General features: G+C 30.5%; 3 protein-coding genes across 12 annotated transcripts; 1 reads left to right on the forward strand and 2 right to left on the reverse strand.

Moving 5' to 3' along the window:
* Positions 1–1080: 1080 nt before the first annotated feature.
* atl (atlastin GTPase) lies at positions 1081–16849 on the forward strand. Of its 7 annotated transcripts, none has more exons than XM_035878301.2 (9): positions 1081–1680; positions 1948–2068; positions 9403–9480; positions 10551–10810; positions 11014–11793; positions 11992–12213; positions 12311–12525; positions 12617–12683; positions 13894–16848. In XM_035878301.2, the coding sequence occupies exons 2-9, from the start codon at positions 2014–2016 to the stop codon at positions 14026–14028; spliced, it is 1812 nt and encodes a 603-aa protein (XP_035734194.1). In that variant the 5' UTR covers positions 1081–1680; positions 1948–2013; the 3' UTR covers positions 14029–16848. The 7 variants fall into 7 exon arrangements, with proteins under 7 accessions (XP_035734194.1, XP_085515499.1, XP_085515507.1 ...); XM_085659373.1 differs by having other exon boundaries at positions 1081–1552; XM_085659381.1 differs by having other exon boundaries at positions 1081–1456.
* A 19-nt stretch (positions 16850–16868) lies between these two features.
* Positions 16869–18782, reverse strand: LOC118446995 (tetratricopeptide repeat protein 9C). Of its 3 annotated transcripts, none has more exons than XM_035878306.2 (2): positions 18266–18782; positions 16869–17860 (listed from the first exon to the last, which is right to left on the reverse strand). In XM_035878306.2, the coding sequence occupies exon 2, from the start codon at positions 17811–17813 to the stop codon at positions 16947–16949; it is 867 nt and encodes a 288-aa protein (XP_035734199.2). In that variant the 5' UTR covers positions 17814–17860; positions 18266–18782; the 3' UTR covers positions 16869–16946. The 3 variants fall into 3 exon arrangements, with proteins under 3 accessions (XP_035734199.2, XP_035734198.2, XP_085515525.1); XM_035878305.2 differs by lacking the exon at positions 18266–18782 and adding an exon at positions 18021–18171; XM_085659399.1 differs by lacking the exon at positions 18266–18782 and adding an exon at positions 17976–18165.
* Positions 18783–19286: 504 nt separating this feature from the next.
* On the reverse strand, positions 19287–21167 carry LOC118446998 (HIG1 domain family member 1A, mitochondrial-like). Of its 2 annotated transcripts, XM_035878310.2 has the most exons (3): positions 20927–21167; positions 19964–20076; positions 19288–19850 (listed from the first exon to the last, which is right to left on the reverse strand). In XM_035878310.2, exons 2-3 carry the CDS (start codon positions 20052–20054, stop codon positions 19660–19662), a joined length of 282 nt encoding a protein of 93 aa, XP_035734203.1. In that variant the 5' UTR covers positions 20055–20076; positions 20927–21167; the 3' UTR covers positions 19288–19659. The 2 variants fall into 2 exon arrangements, with proteins under 2 accessions (XP_085512811.1, XP_035734203.1); XM_085656685.1 differs by lacking the exon at positions 20927–21167 and having other exon boundaries at positions 19287–19850; positions 19964–20082.
* Positions 21168–21732: the final 565 nt, after the last annotated feature.

Below are 21732 nucleotides of genomic sequence, written 5' to 3' on the forward strand. Positions count from 1 at the left end.
AAAAAGCACTCAGGGTGCTATTTTTTGCAGGTTCCTATTTAGATCGGCGCAAGCGCTTTACGATAGAGTAACGAAAGCGGTGATACTCACCAAGGGAAAAGCGTGTCGGCGTAGGGTCCAAAGGAAGGGCACATTCCGAGGAGCGTGATATATATATATAGATATATATATATAGATATATATATATCGAAGCGAGCGTCGTCTTGTTCTTTTTAAGTCATTATTTAGCCGAAAGTATCCAATCGTTGTTGAAGGCGATGATACTATCGGTGATGACTGCGATGACGATGGTGGTAGCGATGGTGATAGTTGGTGTTGGTGTTGGTGGTGGTTGTGGTGGTGGTGTGATGATGGTGGTGGTGGTGGTGGTGGTGGTGTGATGATGGTGGTGGTGGTGGTGGTGGTGATGGTGGTGGTGGAGGCGTGGGACAAGAAAGTCGAGGTTAGGGGCGCGCGCGCGACAACGTGCGCATCTTCCAAGGCCGTTCCCAAGGCCGCTCCCAAGGACGCTACTTCAAGGCCGTTTCCGTGGGGGACTCGAGGAGACTTCCCGAGAGAGAAAGCGAGAGAATGAACAAGGGAGAAAGAGATGGATGGATAGACAGACGGATGAAGAGAGGGAGAGAAAGGAAAGCAAGGGAGAGAAAGAGAGACAAGAGAGAGAAACAGAGAAAGAGAGAGAGAGAGAGAGAAAGAGAGAAATAGAAAGAGAGAGAGAGAGAAAGAGAAATAGAGAGAGAGAGAGAAAATCGGAGAACAGGAGGCAATTGCCGCGCGCGCGAATTCGTGACTTGTGGTGAACGCGCGTGATGTCACACAGCTCGTTCGTTTAGTTACGATGCGTTACGTCGAAATAGAATGCACGCGACAGAAACGAGCCACGCGCTTCGTCGCGATCTCTCGCGAGGATGACGACGACGGCGGTGGCGGCAGCGGCAACGGCGACGACGGCGACAACGGCGACAACAACGACAACGATAACGACGACGACAACGATGACGTCGACAACGAATACAGCGATAATCCTCCTCTCTCTCATATGCCAATACGCGCCTACGCTTGTTTATCATCCGACGAGAGCCGCGTCAAGGCGAACGCGCGAACCCGCCTCGAGTTTCGCTCTATCCACCGTGTCATCCGGCCGCGAGACACCAACTTTTATTACTTCTTTCGAAGCCGCCCCTTTCCTCTCCTTTTATCTCGTCTTTTTTCGTATTTTTGCCCTCTTGTACTCCCAACGACACTTGCTTTAGCAATGGTTTCCCTCCTAAAACGAGTAGAGAATTCGCGCACGAAACGATGCACCGCCGCGGCCCAGCATCCACCATGGGGGATCTGCGACCGTACCACCACCGACCTCGAATCACGTACGCTGGTGAAAGTAGTGCCGCGCGCGCTTCTCCACCGAACTCCGACGAGATACCGACCACATACGATCGACGACGAACTTACTCGAGTACGACCGCGCGCGCCAATTTCGATGTTTCTTTCATCTTTTATTTCATCTTTTTTTGAGAATCCATTTAATGAATACCTCGAGACATTGACTCAGGTTCGTCGTTCCATTTAGAATTCTCGTGTTTTGATAGTTTTAAATTCGTTGCTATACTTTTATATCAAAAATAAGATAGTTTCTCTATTTTGAGTGGATATTATATACTTAAATTATATCATATACAGGTAAAAATATTCAAGAAGTCGTTAGTGTTCAATAGTTCAGTATTCGTTTTCAATACTAACCTCAATTATTCAATTATTTTATCTTATCTTTTTAATTATTTCATATCTCTTTTGTTTTTTTTGAATGTATCTCTCAATGACCTTGTTTTGTTTTAGTATCATAAATACGACGTGCCGATTTGTTTCTATTATCTCACTTTTTTAAATCCAATAACAAACGACTATCAGCCAACTGAATTTCGTTGTTCAAACCCGTTCTTGCCGTAGACTTACTGGCCATAGCAGTGAGGAAGGTGCGCGCGACAGCGGAAATGACGATATTCGTATCTCAATATGGCGGACGCTGGACAACGTAAACAGACTGGTAATCACGGGCTCTCGTATGTTGGTAAGTATTATCAGTATTTCTCGCGGTTATTCGATAACGTTGAGCTAGATTTCGAACGCATAAACTCGAGGAAGAGTTAAACGATGAAGTAACGAACAAAACACGTGCATTTATACGTCTAGCAGATGTAATCCGTGTCATGGCTTTTTGACATTTCGTCATCTCAATAGTAAGATATTTTCACGTTTCTAATGTTGTACCGTCTTATCCTATTTTTTGTTTAATATGAGTTCTTATAAAAAAATTTAACAATGACGGCGGCGACAACGACGACAATAATGACGACGTAAGACATAAGCTTTGTTCTTTCAATTCGATCGCAGTAAATTGATACGTTTTGATCTCGCTCATCATTCTTCAGAAATCTAAACATCATTTTTTTTTCTTTTAAAAAATAGCTCAACATTTGAATCAATTGACATATTCTAAGGTAATATAATAACTTAATAGATGTGAATGCTGGGAAAGATCGAAAGGAAAATCTTCGATGAGTAACATGCATGTTATTTTAGAGGTTATAACGTGCTTTCATATAACACGATCTCTGTCTTTATATCACCCTACTCAGTGTATAATTTCAACTTCTCCGTAACCATTGACATAACGAGGTATAAAAATAGATATTTCGTGGCTCGACTCGCATGTAAGAATCTAAGGAATGAACGGAGATTGTGTCAAAAATGACGTATCTCAGAGGCATGGCTCGTAAGTGCTGCCCTCACACGATTAAGAAAATTATTATTACGTTTCCAGCGAGGGAACTTTGAACTGTTTTACTCTCGTTCGAGTTTTCAAGGCCTTTTCTTAGATTACTCAGCAAATTTACAAACGTACTTATACTTACATATATACGTAATATATACATATATCAAACTTTAAAGAATACGTATATCAAACTTTTTTTCTTTGTTTTGTTCTTTTGCAATCCTTTCGATAAAAATTATATTGTCCTTATGAAATGTCATTTAAGAATAAGTTTCGTCCGAACGATATTGTAAATATGTATTTAAAAACTGTTACTCCATGAGTTCCGTTTCTTCGATGCATTTACGTAACAACTAACAATAACACAACCAGCGCGCATTCTCGAGACAATTTTTCCAATGAAACCTCGCGAGTATCAGCGATCGAAATTCACTTTTATTTCGCAACGTACCGTCAAGATTCGAGGAAAACTGGTTATTTCAGTATTGAAAGCCATATTCAGTTAGTAATAACGTTTTGGCAAATACTGAATACTGTTGTAATTAATCATACGAATATAGAATCTTGTTCGCGTCATATTATTCGACGTTCAATATGTTACGAGATGGAATTTTTCAAAAAACGATTTGAAAAAGTTGTTTTTAATATTTCGTTTCACTATCGGCAGAGTCGAAAGATTAAAAAATACTCAAAGGAATTCTTTTTATTCGCTCGTCCTAAAGTACAGTATTTTGAAAAGGAGGAAAAGAAAAAGAGGGAAGAGAGAAAAACAAATATCTACATAAAAATATCCAATCCCTAGAATTAAAATATTTATCTCGATGTTTCCATAAAAACGTTGGATTAAAGCATGTAGGATTAATTCGAAAAAGAGACATTAAACGCTTTCTCCCGGTCGAACAGAAATTTATTATTCCAAATAAATTTCAACTATCTATACGAAATTATTCTCGAACATCGAACTTTTTCCGACTTCGTTTTCAATATAAATCGAGTTCGTCGTAGCATATAATTCGTCCGAATCAAAAATTATTTTGTACTACGTACGTAAATAGCAAAGGGTTACAAAAAAAAAAAAAAAAAAAAAAAAAAAACCAGAAAGACAGGAGAAAATTCTCGTTGAATTCTTGTACCGTCTTTGCTTAGAGAACGCGTATGTGGGACGTAATCTAATTTTTAGAATGTAAAATATCAAAGGAACGAGGAGTATTAACTCGTCACAGAGAGGTAAATATATAACGTTGGTGTAGTAGTATGAAGGGAAGAGACGTTATCAAGTATCGCGAAAGAAAGAGAGAAAGGATAAAAGTAAAGGGAAAGGGAGAAAAGGGTTGTGTATTACATTCTCTTATCTTTTCGGACGTGTATCGCCTTTAATTAGCTCGTACTAATTCTCTGTGTGCGTTGGATAAATATTATGAAATTGTGTACACATATACATACGCGCGCGCGTACGTTTGTATGTGTGTTATATGGTGTATATTCACGTAAGAGAAAAGAAAGAAGGAAAGAAAGAATATCCAGGATACGAGTATGGTTCAGTCGTGAAATACTAACACGAAATTATCAGATGTAGGTCCGTAAGGATAGCCGTGTAATATCGTTTCAAATTAAACGAAAGCTACGACAATGAAAGAAAGGTGGAAAGGGTGATCGCATTTTCAAAGCCGATGGAACACGACCAGTCATCGTAGGTACAAATAATACATATATGTACATGCTTACATAGGTATATATAACATGTCCGTATTTCGTATAGGAAATGATACTCGCATATTGGCATACCTATTTTGATCGTAGCGCGTGGCGTGTGTTTTATTGAATAGTGTCGCTAGCGTTACGCGTTGTGTATCGAGTGAAAACGAGTCGACTTCGTTTCTCAATAGTTTATTGTTACCCGTTGTGCTCTGTCGATGTTGAGTAAAAGGGAATGAGAAAGAGAAAGAGAGAAAAAAGGTAACAATAGCTAGCAATACATGTCTAAAGCATATTGAGCTACGACCGTACGACAAATTTCTCTTTTCTGTTATAACTATGCGAAGAGATGATATTAGAGACTCTAATATCGAGTAATCAAGAGATAATAAATTTGGAAATTATATATTATAAAAGTAATAATATTTCTTCATTTTCAAACAGAAATATATCAATAAGATTCGACGTCCTATGTATGAAACGTTGTAAACATTATTAACGTCTTTCATCGACTTAGGAAATGAGAAGTTTCTAATCGTGGAAGTTTAATAGTTTGTATATATTGCAATTTAAGCATAAGAGTTTAAGACTATTTTCACACGAACATTTGTATCGCAGGATGCGATATCATTTTATTTGTTACGTAGGATAACAAACATCTTGTCATATGTAAAAGAAATTTAAATTGCAAAATATAATTTAATGAGTTCCGATGGTTATTCTTTTCGAAGACCAAACACCATATTACTTCTACAACGGTAGACGTCAAACAAACGCTCGTTTGAAAGCTATCTAACGTTACTTTTGTGCCCATTTTTCTCGTTAACGTCGTTAACCTACAATTGTTGCCATTTACAAGCAAAAATTTCGTTTTACGTGCGCATAAAAAAAGACGAAGAAAACAACTCGCGCGAGAAAATGTTTGTCGTCATAAATATCCACCGTAATAAGAGCATAACGGATCTTGTCCGATTATTTTATATTTCTAGGATGCGACAACAATTGCAAAAAAAAAAAAAGATCGTGTACTTACAAATAACTTAATATATAATAAATTTTTCTTTTCGCTTAAATATTCGCAACAATACGTTTATGTACCGACGATACAATAGCATTCGATTCTCATATATTTCCTTTCTAATTAAAGCTTGTACTATTCGATCAAATGAATTTCAAGGTAATCAATCGAACGACAGTAATTGCCAGATTAAAAGGGACAACTTTTGTGAGCTTCTACATCGAAGTTGCCGTCGACATCCTATTGATATCGTTTTAAAACTTTTAATCGTAAGTAATATCGATTTTTGCGAAATATCGCAATGAATCTATGAAGAAATTTTAACCGGAAACCGCAGAACAATATTTTATCTATTCAAAGTTCCAAAGTATGGCAGCAAAAAGCCATACCGTAAAATAAAAACGGATACGTTATGGACTCGCGCGGATACGTTTTGTAGACGCGGCCACCGTCTATGCGATCTCTCTAAATCCTGCTTTTGTCAATGTTTTAGAGACAACCATATTTTTGCCATTCTTTCGTTAGTCTTGCAATCCCGTTTTAACGCGACTAAAATCTCTTTGGCGGCATAAGGTGTTACTTTTTTTCTTTTTTTTTTTTTCTTCTCCTTTTTTCTTTCTTTCTTTTTTTCTTCTTTTTATTATTTTCAGCAATACAAAATAGCGCAATCAGCTATAAATTTCGTTCTAATGACATTTCGTTTAATGTTGAACCGAATTAATTAACGTTTCGATAGAGTTATAGTAAGTGTAAACAGAGTGTAGTATGCAAATAACGAATCAACATAGGATATGCGTCCTATCAAACACACTTACTCCGTATAAATATTTGCGTAGTTTGCGCGGGCTCTCTGAACTCTTACGTAGAAACGATACATATTCTGTATAATTACGAATACGCGAAACGTGAGTATAAAAAATGACAACGTCTGTTGCTAGAACACGTGTTGACGTAACTCGTTATTAAATAAAACTTATCTTAGATGATCGGTAGACAGATTAAAGTCGGTCGAGTTGAATTGCATTTCCTGACTCTTTACTTGCCATCACGCTAACGCCCTTCGACTTAACATGGAGAGATTATATATACGATATGGTTATAATTATAAGAAATATTACATCGCATAAAAGACAAAAGTAGAAAATTTCTCTTAGCTCGAGAACTCACAATCGAATCTCGCAAACTTTAGGAATCGCGATTACGCTCTACTTCTATATTGTTGGAAATATAAATAAACTCAACGGCGAATAACTTCATAGTTAAGATTAATGACTCCGGAGATGCTCGAAGAGAATATAATAATTTTAACTGGATCGATTGAAGAACGTTCTCGTTTCTCTTCTTCTTCGCTCAATTCAGACTTCCTTTCGAGCTCCTTTCCTCTCGCGGTAAAACTTTGGTTGCATGCGCATTGTTGAGAACAATCACCGACTAAGTCGAAGAACGACGAAAAAATCAAACGATCGAACTCGATTGACCAAACGAATCGCTTATATACCGCTCGTATTTTCATGGTTGTCAACGACTTACTGCATGATCAAGTACGTACGCGCTCCTACAAACATTCCTTTGCATCTAGTAGTTACCGGCAACTAGTCGACGGTGCTCATGGAACCTTAAAGTATTCGCTTGAAAAAAAAAAAATAATAATAAAAAAGAAAAAAAAAAAGCAAACGTTGGTTTACTTTTTCAAATAAATACAAGCGTGGGAAAACGGGCCATAAGATAGCATCGTAATATCCCTTGCGCGTCACGGATTCGTGATCGTTGTTCGCGATTTACTCTCTTCCAACGTACCGTAAAGCGATTTAAAATTTCATTCGTTCAAATCTTATTCATCCGACTTTTTAATACTGAGAAACATTTATCTTCCTTCCATAATAACAATAATAAATGTTAAATTTTCTCTCTTAAATATACGAATCTATATAATTTGCTTTAAATGACACATTTTTTCTCCTGCAATCGGTATCCTTTCAAATCTTTTTTTTTCCGCTTATTTTAATTAATTTTAGACTCTTAGTTTCTTTCCTACCTGTCATTAAAATACAAGAAACTACGTAACGTTAGTCAGCCGTGTATCGTTCGTGAAAAACACGATATGAGAATCCAAAGGTCAGGTACGTCCAAAGGTTGAGAATGACAATGAAGAAACGTGTTCTGTTTTTTCTAATCGCATCGAATTACGCTTGATAAATTATTTTCAAGTTGTTTTCGATTACAAATGGAAATTAAACACTTTTTTCTATTTTATATTTCGGCAAATATCCTTAATAATCACGTTAATAATAAAAGAAGGAAAGCCTCTTGCGGATGAATCGTACTTACGTGCGTTTAATAGCTGATCGCGAAATCGACCACGAATTTAAGCACTGTAACCGAGAGTTAACAAGATTTCTCTGCTATTTATCGACTATGAAATGATGCCAATTCGCCAAATAATCCTACGCTTTTCACCTCTTTTTTTGTTACGATATACATATATAAAACTCGTTTTAATAATAGAAAAGATATACTGTTCATGTCTTTTTTTTTTTTTTTTTTTTTTTTTTTTATTCCTCCGTTAAATAATCAAATAACGTGATTGTTTTTACAATGATATCGCATTTTCGATATGAAAATATCGTAGAATTATCGTTTGTATGGTAGTTTCGGATAGTCGAAAGAACAAAAAAGAAAATAACATTCCAAACGGTCAGACAATTTTATTTGTAGTAACGTTACCTAATAATAACGGTCATCTTACGTTCTCTATCTGAGACCCACTGATCGTAAAGTGAACTCTTAATTCTTTCGATTATTCCTTTTGATAAATTGATTATCTTCTTATAGGATGATATCACGCGATTAAGAATGTTCGATTTCCATCGTCGATTTTTTTTTTGATTGTGGAAACAGTTCCGTAAATCTACTAATAAAATAAAAACTCGAAAAAGAAAAAAAAACCAAACGTAACTTTCAAGAGCATATAAATTGAACTGAACGTGACGTCTTACTCGTTACGACGTATACATATATTATATATGTAGAGGCAAATCGACGACTATGGGATGCTGCCAACTCCCAAACTTCTTCGTGCTACTCGCGGACGAGTAGCTCCGAGCACCTCCACCGCTTCCCACCAGGATATTTCTGGTCTTCCTTCGCGCGACTTGTTAGTGCTCGATTGTGCGTGCACCGTACATATTCCTACAACAGTGCTATCTAATAGCATCTTTGATTATCGCAAATCTCGACTCTTTTTCATCTTACTTTTTTTTTTTTTTTTTTTTTTTTTTCTCTTTCGTACACCTTCGCCGAATGTAAACCGGAAGAGAAAGATGAGCGAAAGGAAACACATCCCGCCGAGCCGGAAACGACTCGACGAAATTTCGAAATTGAGATCGAGGGAACCAACGAGACCACCGAGAACAAAAGTCAATCAATCACCTTCTTCCGACCTAGGATACGCATCGTCACGTCTTCCCATTGTTGTAAAAGATAAGAAGGAATGCGAGGAAACAAGCAAAGCTCGAGTTCGGCTCAGCGATGGGCCTCTCGTGGAAATTGACTCTACTAAAGGTTTTCAAGGTTTCTTTCGCAATCGTTCATTTTGGAAAGTTCTTTGGTTCCGACAGCTAGATTGTCCGATTCGCATTCTCTTTCTCTCTTTCTCTCTCTCTCTCTCTCTCTCTCTCTCTCTCTCTATATATATATATATATATATATATATATATATATATATATATATGTGTGTGTGTGTGTGTGTGTGTGTGTGTGTGTGTGTGTGTGTGTGTGTGTGTGTGTGTGTGTATATATATTTGTTTTGTATTTGCTATTTATTTGAATCGACGTTTTGGTGAAAAGAAAGCGAAGTTCGTGATTAAAGATCTTGACTTTTTTTTTTTTTTTTTTTTTTTTTTTTCTTTTTTTCCAGGCGGAAAGACCTCGATGACGACTCTCGATGAGAACGTGAATCCTGTACCCCGGGAGTTTCAAGCAATGGATAAAATAGGTGAGTTTTCTTCGTTGCAAATCACAAATTTAGCACTTTATAATTACGAGTAACATTGGTGTTAACGATTCGCGCAGTACTAGCATCAATGAGAAATAAATAAAATAACAGTTGATTGCATTTTCTCGTAAATAGTATACAAAGAGAACATATAAATTATTAAGAATGAAACTCCGTTAAAATGTAATCTTTACTTACAAAGTAAAAAATAGGATAACGTTATCATCGTATAATCTTGATGAAACGATTCTTATATTATTGTATTATTGTTTTATATATATATGTAACAAACAATATATGTAATTACGTAAAATTACAAGATAAATACGTTATCATGATTTTTTGCAGTACTTTCAATTCCGTACTTGTATGAGATTATACAACATGAGATTATTCTTAACTGCGTTATCATACAAAATGAATAATTGTGTGTAATTGCATAGTTTTCATCCTCGTACTACACGTTTATTTGTGCAGAAGTTTAATTACGGAATACTTACGATATGAATAAAGCAAAGCACGCGTGCTTTATAAAATCTTTTCCTAGATCTCCCTATATATTCATGGTAAAAATATCTTACGTTGGTTTTATGCTAAATTTGAAAAATGTACCAATAGAAATTACTACAAATTTTAATGATGAGTTTAGTTTTTGTTCTCACCTTTATCTAATTCCCTTCATTTCTTTTTTCTTTTATTGTACTTTTTCTCTCGAATGACTTGTCATGATAGTATTCGTGTACATATACATATTACATATATATATATATATTTCTTTATCTTTCGTAGAATATATTATTAGATTTACGATCGATTGACAAAGGTCGTTTGATACTAATAGCCGTTTTAAATTCCATGATAATCACATTTTTCTTTTAAACACTACTTATTCGAACTATCTTTAGATACTGGCTAATGCAGTCAAAGTATAATAAACAACATAAAACTTAATTATGTTCATTATCATTTATTCGACTTTGTAACAAATCATTAAGTGTAAAATATATACATATTTTGCAGTTATCATAGTCTATTGCTTCATATAAATTTTCTGGTATTATCTAATATAGATTACTTAGGACGAAGAGAACGCATAGAGGCAGCATCTATGAACAACCAAAATGAAAATATAACAGAATTTGGATATCCGGTACAAGTGGTGCTTGCACAGCCTGACCATACTTTTGAATTAGATGAAGAAGCATTATCCAAAATTCTACTTCACGATGACATAAAAGATAGAAGTGTTGTTGTCGTGTCCGTGGCAGGTGCATTCAGGAAGGGCAAAAGTTTTCTACTCGACTTTTTTCTTCGTTATATGAATGATAAGGTACTGACATATGTAGTCATATTATTCTAAAGTAATATATATATATATATATATATATATTCGTATACTTTTAGTTTTTGTATAATTGTTTATGAAGATTTTCCTTAAAAATGCTCTTTTTTTGTTTCATGTTTATATATACTATGTTGAAAATGGAATGATTTGCACATGCGTTGCTTTTTTAAAATATGCAAACATAATAGTACAGTAAGGGAAAAGGTTCAGATTCTTGGTTGGGAAAAGACAATGAACCTTTAAAAGGATTCTCATGGAGAGGAGGTTCCGAAAGAGATACTACAGGAATATTAATGTGGTCACATGTTTTTCCTGCAACTTTACCAAATGGAGAAAGAGTTGCTATAATACTAATGGATACGCAAGGTGCTTTCGATAGTCAATCAACTGTTAGGGATTGTGCTACAGTGTTTGCATTAAGTACGATGTTGTCTTCTGTACAAATTTACAATTTATCACAGAATATCCAGGAAGATCATCTTCAACATTTGCAACTTTTCACTGAATATGGTAGACTAGCTTTGGAAAAATCAGGGAGTACACCCTTTCAAAGATTGCAGTTCCTAGTAAGAGATTGGTGTTATCCATATGAAGCTGATTATGGAGCAGAAGGAGGACAGAAAGTATTGCAAAGAAGATTAGAAATATCTAATAAGCAACATCCGGAATTACAAAGTTTAAGAAAGCACATAAAATCTTGCTTTTCGGATATATCATGCTTCCTTATGCCTCATCCAGGCTTGAAAATCGCCACAAATCCCAAATTTGATGGTAGACTATCAGAAATTGAATCAGAGTTTAAAGAACAGTTGAAAGTTCTTATACCAATGATACTAGCACCGGAAAATTTAGTTACAAAAAAAATTGATGGCCAAGTTGTAAAAGCCAGAGATTTGCTTGAATATTTCAAAAGTTATATAAAAATTTATAAAGGAGATGAATTACCAGAACCTAAAAGTATGCTTGTTGTAAGTATAATCAATAATTTATAAATTAAGTATATATAGTTTTAATCATTTAAAATACCTTAATAATATCATATAAATGATTTTATAATTAAGTATTTTTCTTTCCTTATTTTTTTTCTTTCTTTTTTTCTTTCTTTTTTTCTTTCTTTTTTTTTCTTTTTTCTTTTTTTTTTCTTTTTTTTTTCTTTTTATTTTTAGGCGACAGCAGAAGCTAATAATCTGTCAGCTGTAGCTGAGGCGAAAGATGTATATTTACAATCGATGGAAAGTGTTTGTGGAGGAATCAAACCGTTTTTACCAACTGCTCTTTTAGATGCAGAGCATCAACGGTGTATGGATAGTGCTATACATCATTTTCAGAATAAACGAAAAATGGGTGGAGATGAGTTTAGTCAGATGTACATGGAAAAATTAATGAAGGTACTTATAAATGTATTATTATATTTAATTACAAAAAAATCAATATGCTATTGAAAATTTGTCATAAATAAATAATGTTGTTTCTACGCCATTCTAGGATATGGATGAAGCTTATCTTCAATTCAAAGCGCACAATGAAAGTAAAAACATTTTTAAGGCAGCACGAACTCCTGCAGTGTTTCTCGTGATAGCAGTCACTATGTATATTTTATCTGGTATATTTGGACTAGTTGGTTTATACACTATAGCGAATACATGCAATGTGATTTTGGGCGTTGGATTACTTACATTCGTTTTTTGGGCATATATAAAGTATGTTAATTTAAGGATTTTTCTAATATTCGCAAGTATTAATCGTATCACAATTTTTGGCCTATATATATCTTAATATTAATTATTATAGGTACAGCGGTGAATTCCACCAAATGGGTACGCGAATAGATGAACTAGCAAATGCTATATGGGAAAATGTAAGTCTTAATATTATTTACTTAATAATTATGTTTAGAGTCTTATATCAAATCTTAAATATGTATCATGCAAATTTGAAATTTTTAACTTCTGTCAATAGAGATTCTGTCGATAAAGAACTACTATTCATACAAAAATACGTAAAATCATGGAAAAATTATAGTATCCACTTACATTATTTTAATCATTAATTTTACATACTATTTGGTAACTGCATTAAATTTGAAAAATATAAATTTGTTAACAAATCTGAATTTGAAACTTTATTGTAATAATTTATTGTATGGAGATAACAAAATCACGGGAAAATTATTAAAATATTTATTATCTATTTTAACAATTCTTTATAGTACAATAAGCAACAGCATATATATAAGGATTGTGCGTGCATTAACGTGTGTTGTATATATATACTTATATATATAAACACACACATTATTATTACATTTATACTAATCGTACTGCCCATACATATCCTCATTAATATGCATCATTTCTTATTTTAACAGGCCTGGCTATGCGCTCATCTTACTTACAAACTAAGATATCTAATCCTTCCCATTATTATAACTTTGTTTGCAATACCTACTTATAAACTTATATATACCTACCTTTGTAAACATCGCTATATCTGATCCTATGCTTCATTCCTTTTTTATACACTTATCATTTCTCTCACATTTAAATTAAGTTTGCATAAATAAATTTTATCAATCATTAATTATTATTGCTTATGCTCTTTAGTTTAAATTTTATTATCAATTTTCTTATTTGCTTTCCAAGATATATTTTTTGCAGAAATAATTCTCTTAGCTTAATTTTAAGTTTTATTATCGTTTATCCTTCCTATAAGCTGAGTGCTAACAGGATGACACTTTTGAAAGGTATGCTGTTTGGGAATTGTCTGTATAAGGTCTAAATATATAAACCTTATATATATACATATTCTTTCAACTATAATCTTGCCTTTTATAGTTACTTAAATACATAATACAAAATACATAATATAAAATGTTGCTTAATAATAATCTTCTTACTAATAGAAATTATATTGATATTTTTATTAACTAAAGATATTGTTAATATAAAGTATTTCTATTCTAATAATATTATGAATGGATTATTTTTTATTATATGTATTATATATGGTTAATTTCATTTTCTTTCTTTTTTTTTTTTTTTTTTTTTTTTTTTTTTCTTTTGCTTTAGTTCATGAAAGTACTTTATCAACAAATTGTGAAGAGGTCAGTTTCTGTAGCAGTGGTAGCGCAGGCTGCTGAATTGGCAACAAACACGACAATGAACGCCACTATCACTGCCAATGGCAAACCAAAAGTATCATAATGATCATTCCCTCCATTTCCAGATATTTTAGATGCATGAAAGCATACGTCAGTAAATTAACACCAATAAGTGGCATAACAAAATTTTCTGATATGTTTTGCTCTATAAGTAAAGCCATGAATAGTTTTCTCTTTTTGATGATAAAATAAAAGATTGTAATTGATAGATTAATCTGAAATGACTGTGAATGTATATATGGTATATCCTGATTATAAATCAGTGTTAAATCATTGAAAATCCCAGTTATTAGTATTATCTATGATCATTACTATTACATTGTTATAGAATTGAGCTCTTATATTGATAAGTAGTAATGTCATTATAGACTAATTCAGATTTTTAGTATCTGGAATGTTAACTTTATTAATAATGCTTTAGTGAATTGAAAATGCCTTCGAAAAAGCGTAAATAGGATTATGATGATACAAACGTATTAGATATTTCTGTCTGGACATATTTTTTTTATCGCTACAACCTAAATTATAATACATTGAAATAAATACTTTTTATAATTTTTATAATTAGAATATCATTTTTTGGAAAAACACAGTTTTCTATTGCCACAAATTTGGTGTAATTAATTCACATTATGTTTGTGCCAGAAACTTAATAATGTACTCTAATTATTTTTTTATTGAATACAATATAAATAACACAAATTGTTATTATTAACTTCTGATTCTATATGATTTTCAAGCCCCTTGTTTCTAATGGATCATGAATTTTATTTTTTTTTTTTTTTTCTTGTTAGTAATAATGGTACATTATATTGAAAATTCAATAACACAATATTATATTTATTATATTATAAATATGATACTCGTGATCCAAAATAAAGAAACTATGTGGGAATCTTATAATATTTTTGATTAATGGTATTATTTTGTATTCTGTAAAATTTAAAAGATGTGTTATGGTCCAACTATACCAACGCAACTAAGATATACATGCCATATTGATGTAACATGTGACTATATTAACTGTGTCACTTGACAGAATAATAATCTGCAGGGAGAATTTATAAGTTCTGTAAGATTGTATTATCTAACTTAATTATAAGGTAAATATTGTTGCCAATATGGTATTAATATTGATAAAAATTATGTAATGTATATGATAGACTTTATTTCCAAGATTGCTCATATGAAAAAAATGTAGTAAAAAAGATATCTGTGAATGTTTTTTATGAAATGCCTAATGTAATTCTGTATTATATTTAATATAGCTTAAATTATCTTTATCATTCTTTCTAATTCTTCAACCAACAAGAAAGCATTATGTTTAATTTATAAAATATTTATAAAATTTGTATGCTATGCAAAAATATATCAAGAAATAATCTTCTATTTGATAGATTATTACAAGTATTCATTGAGTAATTGTAGGTAATAAAACTTATCGTATGCATATATCAAAATTTAGTTATCTTGCCAGATAAATATTAATATTATATTTAATTTTATATGTTTGGTAGTAAACAATTTTAATTCTCGAGCGTTTTTTTCGTATTTGTTTAGATATAATTAAAAATGATGCATGAGTTGAACTAATTTTATTCTGTACAATTAGTATTTTTACAAACGTAGCATAAAATTTGGCATGAATATGTTAACAAAAAAGTTATTACAACACAAACAGTCATTTATATAAAATTATTAAAGTATATAATATTTTACAAACAAGAAGGACAGTTCTAATGGTTTGGCAACATTAATAGTTTTTTTCTATTGTTATGTTCTTTATTACATACATATGGTAATGCGTAATTAATTAAAGAAATAATTTAGTGCGAGATTATGCCTTAAGTAATTTGAACTTGCAGATAATAACATTCACATTTGCATTGAATTATATTTCTTATAACTTTGTTTAATATGTTACTTTCTGTATTGTGGTTTATTTTTGAAAGACTTTAATATTCCTCTGTAAATATCTAATCTGGAGAAAAAAAGATAGATATAAATGAATACAAATGATCTACTTATTTAGTGTTGATTAATGCTATCAAATTTAGATTATATTTTAATAATAGTTATAATATTTTAACTAAACATAACTGTTCATCAATATTATCAATATTATCTAATGACCGAGCAGTAAAATTATTTTTCATGCATCATTGTATAAGGTGCCATTGAAGTTGCCCGTACCGTATACATATCTCTGTTTACTGTATACATGGAGATTAGTAATAACATTTATCCTAAATGAAAAATTCGCTAAAAGTTCTTCTTGTATATAATTTCAATGTAAAGTATTTTAATTCATATGGAGAAATCCAAAATTAATGTGTAAATTATACAAATTAAGTTGAATTTACATATTAAGAATGACATTGTTTCTGTTTATGCCATTTTGTAAGATTATCAAGATTTTAAGTTTAATACATTTGTAATAGCATTTTCACAGTATAAGAAAGTAACTAATTTGAAATTTTTAAGATTACAATAAAGCATTTCATTAAATACACATTTAAGAAATTGTGTACATTTGTTTCATTTTCGTAATGCGTATGAAAAGTTTTTGAAATGATTACACTTATTAAATGCTTTCATACTATCATACTAGGATATCATTCAGAACAATAGATGGAAATGTATATTACAATTATATTATATTAAACGCTCAATTATTTATCCTTCAAATCTTTTTGTACTAGTATTGTGTTTTAATACAACATAAAATAAATTTCACTGTATTTATATATAATATTTAACTATTGAATAACAAGTTTAGGTAGAGAACTGTTGCAAGCTACATAAATAATACAAATGCGTCAAATGTGGTGTAACATTGTTATGGGTAAAATAAAAACGTATTTTTCTATTTATAAAATAACTATTTATTCTGTATATTATATATATATTATTTGTAAACAATTTTATGTCAATGATTTAAAGATACTTGATAATTAATTATTAAGTTTGAAACATTCTCTTTATCATATCTTTACACTTCTGATTTGCTTCCTGTAATTTTTGATTATAAATGAGGAATTGTTCCTTTGCAACAGCATTATGAGGCTCTAAAGTAACAACTTTTTTCAAGTCAGAAACAGCATTTTCAATGTTTCTTAATTTACCATAAGCTACACCACGTCTATACAAAGCCTTAATGTTATTTTCATCTTTTTCTAAAATTTTGTTACATAATTTAATTACATGTTCATAATTCTCTCTAAGTATATGACATCCAGCTAAATTGTTATATAAAATTATCCTCAATGTATTAATATTTTTTTCTAATGATTTATCCAATTCTAGATCAGGTATTGGTTCTAGTGTTATTAAAATTTTGCAAGCTTTGCTAAATTTATGAAACGCATCTATGTGTCTTGATTCTTTAAATAATTTTACACCAACTTCTTTATACTTCGAAGCAATCTCATATTTTTCTTCTGGAGTCCAATTCCAAATTGTCTTAAATGGCTTGAAATACTTTAAAATTATATTAAAAGTAACAATAACTTTTTTTCCTTCCTTAGATAAAGCTGGCATATATATGGTAAACAAACAATTCTCTTCGATCATCATCATCTGTATTCCCCTTTCAATTTTTCTGTCGATTTCAGAATTTGCATCTCCTATCCTAATAGTCTTTTCAGTATCATCGAGAATTTCTGTTTGAAGCTGATTTTTCAAATCCATAACATTCATTCCAGTAACATTTACATTTTGTATTATAATCTGGCATTCACAACATTCTGTTGGTTTGTTTGAAAAAATACCTTTTTTAAGTATTTCTTTTCTGATAGTCTTATCCCTAGATTCCCAAATATCATCCATTTCGACTGATATGTATTATTTTCAGAAGAAATGTAGAGAAAAAATAACTGAAAAATATTTGTGTTATTAGACATAAATTAAATTGGGCATTATATATAATATGTCATATATACTTCTATATATTATTGAGATATATAGAAGTATATATTTTAAAATACATACAATATATAATAATAACTAGTAATGATTTATATTTCTTTTTCTTACGACAAAATAAAATCAATTCCTCCAACATTCAATGTTAGATTTAAAGAAAAAGAAAAAACAAAGTATATATAATTCCATTTAAAACAATTTTGTTATTAAAAATACGATGACTTCAAAAGACATTGAATCAAATATATACACTTGAGAAATTAAACAATCAAACAAATGATAATTTAATTTATATTAAACCATTGCGATGTTTCTTAATAAATATATTATAATTATATTATATTATAATTATTTACAATTATATTATAATTATTAATATAATTTGGCTTATCACTTTGTAGAAAAATATTCTCACAAAATGAGGTTAACTTTATGTTCTAAAACATAAATGCTTATTTACAGTGATTCTAGTATATATATAGGTTATAACATCTAATACACCATCGACGCCCTCTAGTGGAATAAATATTGGCGCCATATATGATTAGAGACAGATTTATATAAGAGTAGCAGAAAAAAAGAAATTGTGTTGTTTATGTACTAAACAATGATTTTTTAGCAGTCGATCAAAATCAAATAAAAAGTTTTGTTATTTAATGGTCGCAGATCAAATATTTGAATTATATAATTTAAAAACTAAAAACAAATTCTTTATTTAATGTTTTGTGGTGGATTCATTTCTTATGGTTTCTCTTCTCTTTCTCTTCTTTCTCTTTTTTTTCTTTTTTTTCCTTTTATCTCCTTTCCTCTTCTTTTCTTCGGAACGTGCAGTAATAACTGTTACTGAATTACAAACGCTTCGAACGAAAAGTAATGAACTGCTTTAACATTTGTCAGCTATATAATTTTAATACACTATTATTATAATATAGTTAATTATACTATAGTACTACAATACATTATACCATTGTCTTTCTCTCTAAATAAATTAAAATTAGTTTAAAGTATCAATTATTGAAGCATACTATGTGCAAGGAGAAAGCTAACACATATAATGGCATGATAATTATTAAAATTATACATTGGTTATTTTTATTTATACTTAAGGCCTGCTATAACTTCGATTTTAAATTTGATACTTATTGAAATATATAGCTAAAATTATTTTATTTTCAAGACCTGAATGCTAGTTATTTCCTTACATATAACTTCGCTTTATGTTCTTAAAATAAAATAAATATAGTGAAATACACGAAGTGTTCATGAATATGAAATTTTTTTATTTTTCTAATATTACATCAAATAATTCATTAATGTTAAATTTTTACTTTGTTAATTTTACAACAAATTTTATCATAAAATTAATAATTGTTTATGTGAATAATAACATATATCATGCTCACTATTACAAACATATTATTTAAACATATAATACATATATAAGAATACTATTACTGTAATGATCTTTCTAAATAAAACACTTAATGTAATCATATCTTTCTATTTCATAAATATTTATATCTGTAGGAAAGAAAAAGTATGAGAAAATATGATTTTTTCTATATTATCATTGGAGCCAGCCAAAAGTATTCAAGGTCTAACGATAATACTATTGTAGTATCACATTTAGCTTTTTATGTTTCATCTAATTCAGACTAACTAACATATGTGAAATATCTATCGAACTTTTAGTACTTATTAGGATTGTGACAAATACTCAACTAAACAATTACAAACTAAACAATTTTTATCATTCTTTTTTCCCTTTGTGTAAAACATGTTCATTGAACATGTGATAAGCCATTCCAATAGTTATGCAACCAATTACTGAGCTTTGTGCCAGAACTCGAAATTGCAAGAGGTAGTGAGATATCGGCATATTTCCTCGGCGTTTAAATTTATAAACGCCTATCGCACAAGCTGCTATCAAACTTGCAAAACCTAAAACAAAAGAATATGAATACTTAGAATTAATAAGTCGATAAAATGTCAAAAAGATCCATTGTAACATGTGGTTAAAAATCGTTGCTTATCGCTTAATAGATTATCCATACCAGCCATCAAAAAAGGATTTCTTTTGGCATGACTAACTGCCCTATTACTTAATGATTCATCGTAGATCACTATTTCTTCTTTCGAATCCATTTTGATTATATATATATCTCAACTATAAAAACAAGATAACTATAATTCACAAGTGTAGATTTTTTACATAAGTTTATTACACATATGATGACATGAATTAGAATTGTTATGTGAAAATGTAATTTTAAAAATTATGTCATAACCTAAATGAAATATATAATATATAATAACAAACAATATATTATTCACATTAATGTTCCTTAAAATCTTTAAACTTTATATTATAATGACATCATTGAAGTAATTATAACATAGAGTTATAATACTCTAGCAAATCTACTATTATCAATATGTTACGTCACAATATTATCATGATCGCATGTATTTTGGAAATCTTATTAAAATAGAATACACGATTGGCATAACACATAATAATAGATAAAATTGTGAATTTTAAACAATTTTAAAGACAAAAACTTCCATTTAGTTTAATTTCATTTAAAATTTTTAATATTACGATTATCAATTGTCATTGATCTTAATTAGTACGCATGCACATGACACTTTAGGATCATGCGAATGGACATACCAACGTATCTATAAATGTATATATACATTAAACATACATTTATAAATAATTAGATACAATGTATATATACATATGTCTTTTCTCTGGAAGGTATTATACGAAGAAATAATATATTAAGAAACAATTTTTATGTTAATAAGTGTATATTTTTGAAATCTATAAGTAAAAATAAAATAATAGGTAGAAAATGTAACTTAACCTTACTTTATATCACGATTTAATACACGGCGTTTAAATGCATTAGTTATTCTTTTTTTTTTTCTTTTCACATTTTCAACGAATAAGATTATAATGTTCGATTAATTAAATCAACAAATGATGTATTTAAAAATTTACTTCTTACCTCGTGCGTATTAAGGAGCAAATAAAACCAAAATTAATTAAAAAATTTCCACTAGAAGATTAAATTACGTGAATGAACTGATAATAAATACCAATTGAACAAAATTGTTGTTCGATACAGTTTTAAATGGAGCTAAATCTCTTATAGTTTTCTTTCTTTTTAAAGTAATGTATGTACTGATTTTGTTACTATTGGTACTACTCGATACTATTATAGCCACTGCTGCTTTTGCTTCGTCGTTGAGTCACGTAGAAATGAAGAAAACAGCGGGAACTTCATACTGCTTTTATATTTACTCTGAAGTGGTGCACGTATATGAGATACGTGCGATCTTTCAATGAGTCAAAAAAAGGTTTGAATTGGTCTTAATATATATTAAGATAATTCCTTCCCAGAAATTTTAATAAACATCTCGAATACGTAGTTAAAAAAAATTTTTTTATTGATATTAAAAAATATAATTTCTTGATTAGAAATATAGTTCAAATATACATAAATTCTAAGTAAATGAAAAGGGTATAATTAAGGCTGAATTGCGTACGTGCTTCAGATCACATCTGAACGTATCTTTTACTTCTCAAAATCTTCGGTAAGGAACGTGTCAAACAGAACGTAGAACGTACTTCCATAAATATCAAAGAAATGGAGATACGTTTGAGAAAATATTCCTTTTTACTTAATATTTTATTTTAATAATTTTCGTGATATTATTCTCATTGTATATATCGTATATTCTTATTACATATAATATACATTTATGTATATATATATAATGTATACATATATATATATATAATGTATACATA

Source organism: Vespa mandarinia, chromosome 1 (genome assembly GCF_050613455.1).
Source record: "Vespa mandarinia isolate Hongniang chromosome 1, ASM5061345v1, whole genome shotgun sequence".
In the NCBI taxonomy this organism is placed as follows: domain Eukaryota; kingdom Metazoa; phylum Arthropoda; class Insecta; order Hymenoptera; family Vespidae; genus Vespa; species Vespa mandarinia.